General features: G+C 44.8%; 1 protein-coding gene across 1 annotated transcript; it reads left to right on the forward strand.

Annotated features, from left to right (window-relative positions):
- The first annotated feature begins 309 nt into the window (after positions 1-309).
- TPGS1 (tubulin polyglutamylase complex subunit 1) lies at positions 310-7,229 on the forward strand. The gene is made up of 2 exons (XM_088149379.1): positions 310-728; positions 3,685-7,229. The coding sequence occupies exons 1-2, from the start codon at positions 376-378 to the stop codon at positions 4,214-4,216; spliced, it is 885 nt and encodes a 294-aa protein (XP_088005505.1). The 5' UTR covers positions 310-375; the 3' UTR covers positions 4,217-7,229.
- Positions 7,230-13,168: the final 5,939 nt, after the last annotated feature.

A 13,168-nucleotide genomic window follows, 5' to 3' on the forward strand; every position in this document is an offset into this window, starting at 1 on the left:
CCTACGGCGCTCTATGGGTAGGAGGTACCGCTCTAGCCTTTTGCTCTCTGTGGCTTAAACGCTTGGTAAGCTTTCAGAACGAAGTGCGCCTTCCACATCACTTTTAGATCAAAAATGGCAATAAGTTTGTTACACGCCTCGTCTCCCCCGCTCACGAATAATCCCCCTTTTGCTTCTTTTGAAGCCATTCAAAAACAGAGGTCGTAACGCGAACGTTTCTCTTGGCGCAGATTCATGACCTCATGCCGATCTCTGATTGGCTACCAGGAAACTATAGATGGCGCTGCCGGGAAGAGAGGGAGCGTCAAAAGATATACCCTCACTTAAGATGGCGGCCGAACGGACCTCAGTCAAGATGGCGGCCTGCGGGAAACGATGCCCTCAATCAAAATGGCGGCCAGCGAGAAGAAGCGCTCGTCCCCCGCGGCGGCGGCGGCGGCGGGGATCGAACAGAGCCGGCCGGCCTTGTCAACGAATGGCGTCGCCGAGGGCGAGGCGGAGTTCCTCCTGCAGGCCGGAGTGACCGACATGGTGCGAGAGGCTCTCCTGAAAGTGCTCGAAGCCCGGCCGGAGAAACCGGTCGATTTCCTGGCCGGCTATTTCGAGAAGCTGATGCAGAGCAGCCCGGAGGCGGCGACGGAGGCTTTGTCGGATGCCGGGGACCCCCAGTGGCAGCTGCACCTCGACCGGGCCTTGTGGTACCTGGGCCTGGCCCACCATTCCCACAGGTGGGGGCGGAGAGCCCCGCTTGCGAGGGGCAGAACTACGATCCCCACAATGCAACCGACTGGCGGTTCCGGGAGCCTCCGCCCGCGGGGCTCTTTGGGAAATGTAGTTTTTCTCTAAAGCGGCCAAGCGCGGGGGATGTGGAAAGAATAAATTCTGCCGGGGGCGCACCAGGAGCTTTGACTGTGCTTGGTTGGTGGTTTAGGCTACCCCATGGGGGCCACGGGGGGCCCTTCTGGAGCCTGGGAGGGTGGAAACCTCGGATGCCAGTCGCGTTTCACCACGTGCCCTCTTGGCCTAGTCCTCCCAAAGATGCCGGACATTCATCTGATTGGGATGTTCTTTCTATAATAATAATAATAATAATAATAATATGCCGCCCAACTCCCAGCAACTCAGGGCAGTTTACAAATTATTAAAAACCTGTAAAAAATAACAATACAAGAAACATGAAACAAAGATGTCAGAGAAAAGAAATCAGGATGGGAATAAGGAGTAGGAAGAAGAGAGGTGTCAGTCATCCTCGCTATAAAACTTACAAAGGTGTTGCAGGACCTTGAGCTCAAAGGGCATCTGCAACTTCCCATCTTGTTCAGTATACAAAAAATAGTGTTTTTCAACCTTGGCAACTTTAAGATATGTGGACTTCAATTCCCAGAATTCCCCACCCAGCATGTGCTCAGTATTCAGCATGATCATTTATCAGTAATTAGGCATTTTGTAGAGGGTAGCCCATGTTAAAACTGGGTTGTTTTAGCCAACTTACGAAGGGTGGCCACTGAAATAAGATTGCCTTTCCTTTTTGGACAATTTACTAGTTATTGGAATTATGGGTTAACTAGAAAAAGAGGGATAACATCATATAAAATGACAAGCCTGATCATTCCTATTCCAAGTAACAAATTTTATTAAAAGTCATAAGATTTTATGACCCATAGATCACTTCATCAGAGGCGTAGAGTGGCTAGCCCAGTGTTTCTCACACTTGGCAACTTTAAGATGTGTGGACTTCAACTCCCAGAATTCCCCGGCCACTGGCTAGACAGATGTGGGATATAGCCAATTTTGGCCAATTTCAATCTTCCATCAGTGTAGCCATTCTACACATCTCACAAAACTTGGTGCCTTTAATACAATTTGTTAGCCACCAGACCCCTCCTGATTTTTTTTTGCTACCAGCTCTCTTCCTACAGTGATGCATAATGATTCACCCATTTTATAATTACAGTGCACACATTATAAAACATAACTTATGATTAAAGCTTTAAAATAATTTGCAATGTAATGAGATTAATCATATGAAAAAATTGCAGTGTAATCGACTAAAATTATTACATCTTATTAAATGGGTAAACTGGAATTAAATTAAAGCATAGTCAGTGACTAAAGGCATTTTAATTCAGTAGTGAGTATGCTAAACATTTGAGTATAAAGAGGGAAAATATTACATCTACCACTCAGGATCGTTAGATGGTTTTCATGTTGAGATTAAAATTCTAAAAGAAGAGTGAAGAAAAGTGAAGAAAGAAAAGAGAACTTTTTTATTAACAAAAGAAATTCAAAGAGTAGAATGGCTTGCTTTTGCATCTCACAGAAATGGCTAAAGGTCTAGGGTTGGAAGAAATTCAACAGCATGTTCTTTTGTCATCCAGAAATATTCCCCTTTACTTTGTCTCAGCATTTTTATAAACATCAATATCCCTTGGTGAAATAGGTACAGTATTTCATGATCCGGCTGACCCCTGGATTTCTATGAATAATGTTAATTTTCATTCATCGTCACCTCTCCAGATCAAATCCTTACTAATTTCTTTAGTCTTCTGCTTCTTGCTTGATTTATTTTTTGTCAAAGCCAAATCACGTATTTGCCCACTCCAAGTATTCTTTTCTTGGTGCAAAGCAAAGTTTATGTGTTTTTCTAGGTCTGTCTCCCAGTTTTAGGTGGAGAAGTAAAAATTAAAATCATTCTACCATATACTAATGAACTAATAAAACAAAATATAAGTCTTTTGTTAATATATTGATGTTCATTGTTACATAAAGTAACCATAAGATTTATTGGTAACTCCATGATACATATATGAAGTTTCCTAGGAAGAAATACAGAAGTGTTTTGCTGATGCCTAACCCTGCTTTGCTGTTTGAGATTGGTCAGAGTCATTGATGCATAACAAAGCTGATGCCAACTTTCGTAGTTAAAAAAAACAGAACTAAAATTAAGTCGCACTTCCTTGCTTTTTCTCCTGGTAAAAGTAAATTGTCCTACATTACAACAATACTACATGAGAAAAGCAGCAACGTTGTAATAACTATACAAATTTAAATGTTTTCATCAATAGTAGGTGTTTAAAATATTTAGTTTCCAACCTCATTTTGTTCACAAGTTCACAACACCTCATTTTGAGTTTGAAATATCTCATTTTAGGTAGAGAATGGCTGTTTGGAGCGTTTTGGAAACATTCTTCCAAAATACTCAAAACAGCTGTTATGCACCTGAAACATCTCAAACACCCCAAACCCTTTAACGATGGACTTTTGAATTAGAAATGGATGAAGCTAAAACAGTTAGCGTAGCCCTAAGTAAGTTCTTCTTTAATTTTTTTTTTCTGTTACTTTTGTTCCGAATAAGTTCACTAGTTCAGCTAAGACCCAACGTGGGACACTCTTTAATTCAAGCTGTAGCTTCTCTAATACAGCACTTCTTGATCCAGCTGTAACTTGATCTTTAATCCTTGTTCTCCAGTAAACTAGATTCCTTAATCTTAGCATCCTTAAAGCATGCATTTGATCCAGGCCTTGGGCCTTCTTGCCGTTCCAAGTTCCTTACCGTCAGCAGCCCAACGTGACCAAAATCTTACCACCCCATCTGGTGAGGACCAAATGGTGCTTTAGCAATGCTGCTCCAATGGCCTTGAGACCATCCCTTTATATTGTTCATTTTCCCCCCTCTTCCATTAGGACAGCCTTTAACAACAATGTCCACTCAGCCTACGATTCTCTCAGTGCTGGTGGGAAGTGCAAGAAGCCCGGGGTCGATGGGAAGACCTACAGCGAGCTGCTGAGACTGTTGTGCCAAGACAGGGGCGCCTCTGAAGAGACCGTGCAGCCTCTGCTGCAGAAGGTCTCCTGCCGAGACCACGAAGCGGTGCCCTTTGACATCTTCCGCTATGGGGCCCTCACCTGTCTGATCCTTCTGGAGTTCCTGGCCAAGGCAGGCAGCCTCTACGATGCCCTTGATGGTGGCTCCGGAACCGCAGATAAAAGGGTCTGCGCAGCTGTCCTGGGCACTCTCGAAGAAGCCCTCCACATAGCCGATGTCTCTCCTCCCATCCGTTATTTGGAGGCTGGATCCAAGCTCAGGCCAGACTGCTTGGCTTTGGCGATGGACCAAGCGCTGGCAGAGAGGAAGGCCAGCGTGGCCATGAAGAAGGACGAGTTTCTCAAGAGGGCTTCATCCATCTTTATCGCCAAAGTGAAGCCGATTAACTGAGCCCCAGAGAGAAAGGTTTGGCTGTCTCTGCTTCCTGACTGGCAGTTAGCTTTATCAATGGAACGAGGGGCCAGTGTGTCAGTGGACACTGACTTGGTGTTTTCTGGGGGTGCAGGCAAGGGGGATCTCCAGAGGAGAAGAATCAGTTTGCTTTCCACTGTTGGGTATGCCAAAAGGCTGGACTGCCTCTTGTTATTTGTTTACTTATTTATTATTTGTTTATTATTATTTATCTACTTGTTTACTTACTTATTAGATTTCCTTCAGGAGCTCAAGGCAACAGACAGAGCACTCCCTCCTCCTATATTTCTCCACAGTCACAACCTTGTGAGGTCAGTTAGGCTGGGAGAGAGAGGCTGGCCCAGTCACCAGGGAGCTTCTGAAGACAAGGGTGTTTTTCCTCTGCAGGGGCTTGCCCCCCCCTTTAGGCCACCAAGTGCTTGGGCAAGTGTGGTCTGGAGGTGATTGAGCCTCCTGTGGGACAGGGTGGGTTCTGGGGCTGCTTGTGGGTGGGAGGAAGTACGATTGGGTCTGTGTGCCCAGGCCTGGGCGGAAGGGTTAGTAGTAGGTAGGGGGAACTGGGAGGCAGGCAGGAGCTTCTAGATGGTGATGGTCAGAGGCAGGTATTAAGGGAACCTGGGGGCGGCCTGCATTTGGGACATCAGGTCCACTGCCTGAAAGCATTCCTGTTGTTCGGCCCTTGGCTTCTACCCTCAACGCCTGGCTATCGCATCCTCTGTGACCCTGGGCTGCAGCTGCTGCTTTTCAGTGCCAAGCTGGTGTGTATTAAAGCTGCCCTCATTGATCATTCTATTATGGATAAGGGTGCCACCTGTCATGTCTAACCAAGATCTGTGTGGGCCCAGAGTGGGGGAGTGCCTCTCTCAGAATTATGCCCACCCGGGTTTTGGGTTTTGCACCATCCGAGACTCCAGGGGAGGGCGGCTGTCATCATTGCAGGCTCTTAGGCTCTGTTCCACAAAGAACTAGATGTGAGGTGCTCTGGTTTCTACGGAACCGTTGGGATTGTTGCTGGTGTACCACCCTCCCTACTACCCAGCTTCATCCCTACCTGTGCTGCTGGTTTCCATTGCTGGGCTGACAATAAAGTCCCCAAGGCCGCTGGTGCTTAGGGATTTTAATCTGCCACCTGGTGACGTTCAGCTAAGAGCAGTTCTAGAGTTTGTGGCCTCCATGGCAACCATGGCCCTGTCCCAAGTGATCACTGGTCCAAGGCGTACTGATAGCTGCCTCTTAGATCTTGTTTTTGTCTCAGGACAGTTGTGACATCAACTGGTAGTGGAGGACATTGACATCAGTCCATTGCCATCGACAGATCATTCTCTGATTGCCTTTTGGCTCACTAGTGTCACCTTCTCCTGCAGGAAAAAGAGGTCCTTGGGGCTCCGTCTTATAGTGTGAACTGGGAAGAGTTTGAGCCATTGACTCCTGAGGAAGTGTACAGGGTTCTATGTGCTGTTAGCTCAACTGCCTGTGTGCTGGATCCAGAGACCCCCCGGTGTTGAAAGCGGCCAGGGAGGTGACCTGTGATTGAGGCCTTGCTGTACTGTTGGCCACTTTGACAGAGGGGTAGTGCCTCTGGCTTGAAAGAGATGGTAGTATGCCCCTTCCTCAAGAGACCATCCTTAGACTCAGCACTATTAGATAACTACCACCCCATTTCCAACCTTTGAGAAGGTGGTTGCAGAGAATCCTGGAGGAAGCAGCTTATCTAGACCCATTTCAGTCAGGATTTAGTATGGAGACAGCTTTGGTGACCCTTGTAGATGACCTGTGACAAAGCTGAGATGGTGGTGGTACGTCCATCCTTGTGCTCCTTGATCTCTCGGCAGCTTTCAATACCATCAACCATGGTGTCCTTCCACACCGCCTCCAGAGGTTGCAAATTGTTTTATGATGATTCTCTTCCTTCCTTCAGGGCCAATGTTAGTGTTGATTGAGAGGCAGAGGTTGCTCCCACGGCCCTTCCTTCGTGGGATGCCACAGGGCTTGACACACACTCCCTTCCTATTTAACATCTACATGAAATTGCTGGGTTTGGAGTTCAGTAACATCAGTATGCTGATGATACCCAATTACATTTTTCGACACTGGGCTGGTCAAGTGAGGCTATCATGATTCTATTCCAGTGCCTGGAGGTTGTGCAGTCTTGGATGGGGAGGGACCATCTCCAACTCAATCTTACCAAGACCAAGTGGCTGTGGGTATTAGGGCCACTTAGATCCAGGGAAACCTTGAATGGGGTTGCACTTCCCTATTTGAGGGTGATGCACAATCTGGGAGTCTTCTTGGATTCACAGCTCCTGCTCAATGACCAAGTGGCCAGGAAGGCCTTTGAACAGTTTCATCTGGTATGCTGGTTGTGCCCTTTCCTGGATCAGGGGACTTTTCAGACAGTCACTCATGCCCTAGTCACCTCTTGGCTTGACTACTGCAATGCACTGCCCTTGAAGACCACCTGGAAGTTACAGCTGGTCCAGAATGCAGCAGCGCAGGCAGCAATTGGCATGCTTCGGTATGCCCATGTGACACCTCTGCTCCAGGTGGGATTTAAGGTGCTGGTTATAACTTAAAAAGTCCTAAATAGCATACAGACTAGTTATGTGAGGGACTGCCTATCTCTTGTGGTGTCTGCCTGGCCAATACAAGCTGACAGGGTTGGCACGTTCCAAGTTCCTTCTATCAAACAGTCTCAACTATCAGGACTCTGGAAGCTCTGCCCTCTAATTGCCCCTGAGATCTGTGTGGCATTCCAGGAAATGTGAAAGACCTGGCTGTTCTCCCAGGCCTTGAGCTAGACCGGAGCCCCTCTCTGGATGCGTATGTTTTTGTGTTATTGACCAACTTTGTCATCGTTTCCTTTTCTAGTTTGTTTTTTGCTCTGTACGATCTTGTTCCTATTTACATTGTTTTTTATTCTGTTCATTGTACTGGGAACTGCCCAGAATCATTCTGGAATCGGGCAGCATTAAATAAATCTGTATCACCTCCAGCTCCTAGTCCAGCATCTTCACCAACATCTACCCCATCCTGATTCTTGGGCTAAGAGGGAGGAACTGGCCCAATGGGTTTCTGTGGCTGAGGGTGGACTCGCATCCAAGTCTCACCACTCCTGGAAGGACACCTTTCCCACTACATCGGATTGGTTCTTGGGTTTAGAGGGAGGGACTGGCCCAAAGTCAGCCAATGAGCTTCTGTGCTTGAGGGGGGAATAGAACCTGGGTCTTTCCATTCCTAGTTTAGCCACTTAATAAAGTAGATTTTTTTTTTATAGCAAATGTCAAGTTGGTTTAAAAGATTATGGAGGCATTTGATTTGATTATTTTTACAGCCCACACTAAAAACCACTTCCTTTTCACTGAAAATGTCTAGACCAGGGTTTCTCAACCAAGGTTCCATGGAACCCGAGGGTTCTGTGAGAGGTCCCTAGGGGTTCTGGGAGATCATGATTTATTTTAAAAACCATTTCAAATGCAGGTAATGTGCTCTCGCAGTGGTGAGCAGAAACTGAACAAAAATCTAGTTACAACTCTTTCTGAGTTTCTGGTAGTGTGCTGTAGCACTGTGTTTATTTCGTTGAATTCATTCTTAATTTTCGATATGAGATAGGGGAGACTGTTGATAACAGGTGAACACTGTATTGCAGGAAGGGAGGAATATATTAAAGGAAGAGGAGGGAGAAGTGCATTTTTCAAGAAATTAATGGATTTATCCAGCTTAGTCTGTGACGTCAGTCTCACCCTCCTGCATCTTTTCCCTGCGGTTTTCCTGTAATTATTTTATTCTGTTATTTTAAATAAATTTCATACATGTTTATTCAGTCATGTCAGAGAGTCCACTGTAGCAATTTTTGAAGAGGAGGTGTGAGAGAGAAGAGGAGGATTCTAGAATGGACAATACCAATAAGTTTAATGATGACAATGATAATGAAGAATTTAAATCTTCTCAGGCATTTCCCTGCACTGGTACATCAATGGACTCAAAAAAAAGTCCATCTTTATAACAAAAGCTATTTATCAATGGATTTTACATGAACTGGTGATCCAAACTATCCTATTCTGTTGTGCCTCATCTGTGGCAAACAACTTACAGATGCAGCAATGGCTCCAGCAAAATTAAAGACGGTTAACTACAAATCACAGCCATAAGACAAGTAAAAGTTCTGATTATTTTAAACAGCTGTTGGAATCACAGAACAGAGTAAAGTTTTTGTTAATAAAATTACAGTCAGTAAAAAAGACCAAGAAGCAAGTTATTTAGTAGCAGAACTTATTACACAGCAAAGGAAAAGTCACGCTTTGGGTGAGAAAGTAATCATGCCAGCATGTAAAATAATAGTGGGAAAAATGCTAGGACTAGAATGCAGTACAAGAAATTGAAAAGGTTCCACTGTCAAACAGTACAATAAATCGCCGTATTGGTGACATGTCACATGATGCTGAAGATTTCGTGTAATAAACTGAAGAACAGCAGCTTTTCTATCCAAGTTGACGAGTCAACAGATTTCACCAATACATGTCAAGTTATGGCATTTGTAAGATTTGTAAATGATGGTGAAATTCAGGAGAACTTTTTCTGCTGCAAAGAACTAGATGAAACATGCAAAGGCCAAGATATATTTAATGTTTTGTCTTTGTATCTGGAAACAAAAAGATTGTCTTGGAGGACCTGCGTTGGCATCTGTACTGATGGTGCTCCATCAATGGTTGGCTCCATAAGAGGTTTTGTTTCTCTTATAAGAAAAGAAAATCCTGATGCTGGTGTCAAAAATTCTTGGAGGTGAAATTTAAAAAGTTCTGGACGATGCTACAACAATGGTTAACTTTATTAAACAAAGACCAGTTCATTCAAGAATGTTCAAAAAAACTGTGTGAAAACCTGGACAAAGAGCACATAAGTCTCCTGTTACACACAGAAATCCGGTGGCTCAGCAGAGGAAGAGTTCTCAACAGGGTGTTTGAGCCAAAGGCAGAGTTGCAAGAGTATTTTCGAGAAAATACTATTCCACATTTTGCTGAGTGCTTTGAAGATAGAGAATGGTTGCAGAAACTAGCATAGTTAGCGGACATCTTTCATCACAGGAACCAGCTGAACAAGTCTGCAAGGCACCAGAGAAAATGTTTTGACTTCAAGTGATAAGATTCTTGGATTTAAAGGAAAACTGAATGTTTGGGAAAACCATGTTGCAAAAAGAAATACTGAAATATTTCCACCGCTGCTTGGGCTTGAGAGTGAGGAAGGATACTCAAAGTCTCAAATCTAATTGAAAACCATCTGGAAGTACTGCAGAACAAAACTGATCAGCACTTTCTCTCCCTTTCAACCCAAACATATGACTGGGTGAGGGATCCTTTCTCTGCATCTTCTGCTCAGCCTGAGAACTTCACTTTGAAGGAAGAGGAGGAACTTTGTGAGCTGCGGTCTAATTGTACACTCAAGATGAGATTCACGGATCTGCCCATGGACAAGTTCTGGATTTCTGTGAAAGAAGTGTATCCTGCCATTCATAGGAAGGCATTGAACATTTTGCTGCAGTTTGCAACTTCTTACATGTGTGACCAAGCTTTTTCTTATTTAACAAGCATCAAAAGCAAAGACAGAAATCATCTTATTTCAGTTGAAGATGAAATCTGTCTGTGCTTAGCTCAAGTTTGGCCTAGAATTGAGTATGTGTGCAGCAAAAGATAAGTACAGGTTTCACATTAAAGAGGTAACTTTCATTCTTTATTTTTAGTTTAAGTATAAGCATTAAGTTAATGCACATATACAGGCCTACACATGAAACAAATATAATGCTTTTGTAACTTCTGGCCTATACTTGAGCCTGAATATGCAAGGGTTCCCCGAGGCCCGAAAAAATATTTCAAGGGTTCCTCCAGGGTCAAAAGGGTGAGAAAGGCTGATCTAGACCTTTCCTTGTCTAGGCCTTTCCAAGCTCTGAGAAGAGTTCAGTGGAGTACGGAAGAGGAATTATTTATTCCCTTTGACCTTTTTCCAAGATTACATTCCCACCTGCCATCTAAAATTCTCCCTGCTCAGTCAAGAGTAGAATTTGGGCTTCTGTAGCATTATAACTCATCCTTGGTCATCTCTGCCAGCCACATCTTATATTGTGGCATCTAGGTAAAACAAAATACTTTATCTAGTCAAAACTGTCATATAGGCTGTTCTCAGTCAGATAAGCCCCTTTTCTTCTTTTTCTCCAACCTTCTCTCAGCATTCCTTATTTATCTGAAACATTTTTAAACTTCGGTTGAAAACGTTTCTAGACTAGCTTGCAATCGGTAAAAGAAAGGAGTGTCTATCAGCAGCAGTCTAAAACACATGACATGAAAAGGAATGGGACTGGGAGGGAAGAAGAAATGAGCAAATTCAGCTTTCATAGACCTTTCATCTTCTTAGCCACTGGGCGCATTCAGATCTGGATTACAGTTTTTAATTTAAGGACTTTTTTTTTAATTGTATGCTTCTGCTATGTATAGTGATTTCTTAAGTCTACTGCTCCCCCCACCTCTTTTGTATGTGAGTGATACTTTAGTTCAGGACCTGAACTTTGAAAACTTACTTTAACCATCTTCTTTCAGACTTCTCCACAAACAGCAGTCCCTCAAGACACTCTTGTTATTTAATGTAAGTTTTCTCTGTACTGAAATCTTAGAGATTCACCCTTTCGAATCCTCTTGTGTTGACTCGATAGAGATATATGCAATTATGCATTCCGTGGGAAACGTTAGAACCAGAGGACGGCCTTTCACTTGGTTAGAATTTGGGGGCATCTACTGAAACTCACTGCATAGAGATTCAGGAGTGAAAACAAAAATCCTTCTGTAGGAAATGTGATGGCCACTAGTTTAGTTGCTCTTGAAAACAGGAGCATTCATGGAAGATCAGGCAATCAAAGGGAATTAGGTGTGTTAGTTGTTTACGCCTACTGGAATCACTGGCTATACACTTGAATACCATGTCCTGGAGCGCACCAGTGGAGCAGAGGCCACAGTCTGCCCCAGAAAGTTGAATTAGGTAGTCCTTTGGCCTGATCCAGCAGACCTTTTCTGATGTTCTTTGATGTGGTCAGATGACCCAGTTTTACTTGTTCATAATCATCTGCTATCATGGGATTCAAGAGGCAATTCCTCTGCATGACACTTTGTGGCTCCGCAAGGCCCACACTGCTTCTCTGTGCACAACTGTGCCTTTATCTACTTGCTTGAACAAGGCAAAGCAACAGTTTACTGGCCAAACAGAGAGAGATGTGTCAGTAAGGTTGATGGCGGGAATAGCGGTGGGATAGGTGCAAGGAGAAAAGGGGACCAACAGTCATTGCACCATACTGGGGGAGGCACGGAGGGCAGTGCCAGAGGACCTAAGTTGAGAGCAGAGATGTGCAAAGCTTTAAAACGATATTAAAAAGTCCTTTAAGATGCACCAGCAGGACTATCAAGCTTCCACTGGTTTGTAGGCTGACCTAGGTATGATGCAATGTGGCCCAACCCCATCCCTAAAGGGGTCTGTTTTTGGGGGGCAGTAATGAAATGGGTGCCTCAGAGCCTTAAGGCATCCCTTTTAATTCCCCCCATCAAAGAAAAAGAGAAAAAAGTTGAAAGTGTTGGCTCTATTCATTCTGAGAAGGTCTGGAGATACCCTTGACTCTGGCTTACATAAACTAAATGGAAACAATTTAGTGAGGGGAAAAAAATTCTAATTCTCCACCAGTTAAAAATTAATCCAAAAGGGGAGGTGATTTTTACTTTCTAAGCTTATTTATTTATTAAGCAGTTTCGTTCCAACAAGCTAAGCTAAAAAGCAGTTTTGCTCCTGTAGCTCAAGGCCTTGCATAAACCCCCCAAGTGGGGTGAATTCAGTAAACCAGGAGGTGTACTGTGTGAATGCAACTTTAAGCAGACACCTCCTTAGCGAAAGCTTCCCTCGAGAACCTACGCTTCTGGAAAAGAGCCTCCAAAGATGATTTGGGCACTCAAGAACCCTTGTGATGATTTCTCAGCGGCCCCGTTCCCAGGCCTTGGGCAGGGTGTGAGAAAGCTGGTGCAGAAGTGTGCATGAATGGGAAAGGAAGGTTGTGTCCATCTTTTGGGGTCCTTTCTGAGTGTCTGGGCTGTTGGGGTCACAGCTATGGGGGTGAAGGCCATAGACTAGTGCTTCTCAACCTTGGTAACTTTCAGATGGGTGGACTTCAATTCCCAGAATTCCCGAGAGTTCTAGCTCCTTCTCCTGTACCAGGGTTCCTCAACCTCAGCCGCTTTAAGATGGGTGGACTTCAACTCCCAGAATTCCCCAGCAAGGCTGGCTGGGGAATTCTGGGAGTTGAAGTCCACCCACCTTAAAGCGGCTGAGGTTGAGGAACCCTGCCCTGTACAGAGTAATCACTCCGATTGATTGATTGATTGATGATGTGCCATCAAGTCATCGGACTCCTAACCACCCCATGGATGGATAGATTTTCTCCATGGAGAAATGCGCTGTAGCATATTTATAATGGCGTGACTTGATCCATCAGACGCCAAGAGCAAAACAATCCCCTTTGAAAGTCTGAAAAGCGACCAAAAATTAACATAACAGCCTTTGAACAGCATAAAGCCCAACTTTTCCCGCAAAGCTCTTGGGACCTGTATCTTCCTCTTCTGAGCGTCACTCCATTTCGCAACCTCCGAAAGGAGACGCCGAAAACATCTCGGCGATTACTATGGCGATTAAAGGGGGGCGGGGGGGGGAGTTTAGCGCGCTTGGTGGACACGAGAGTAACGGGAGGTTTTGCCTGGCGGGTTTAGACACGCGGGCGTGCCCGAACAGCCAGCGACCGCGGCCAGGAAAACGCGGGGAAGTCAGCCAGTAAACGTGGGATTACTGCATTCCTGCTAAGGCTCCGTAGTCGCCTTGCTTAGGAGCCTATTCAGCCGTTCTCACGCGTGTTGG

The sequence above is a fragment of the Python bivittatus genome, unplaced genomic scaffold (genome assembly GCF_059951505.1).
Source record: "Python bivittatus isolate LINGU-HERP-01145 unplaced genomic scaffold, Pbiv_v1 ctg000580_np1212, whole genome shotgun sequence".
In the NCBI taxonomy this organism is placed as follows: Eukaryota; Metazoa; Chordata; class Lepidosauria; order Squamata; family Pythonidae; genus Python; species Python bivittatus.

Coding starts and splice junctions, on each gene's coding strand:
- TPGS1 (XM_088149379.1), top strand. CDS start 376: ATGCCCTCAATCAAAATGGCGGCCAGCGAGAAGAAGCGCTCGTCCCCC. Junction 729..3,684: donor CTGGCCCACCATTCCCACAG/GTGGGGGCGGAG, acceptor CTCTTCCATTAG/GACAGCCTTTAACAACAATG.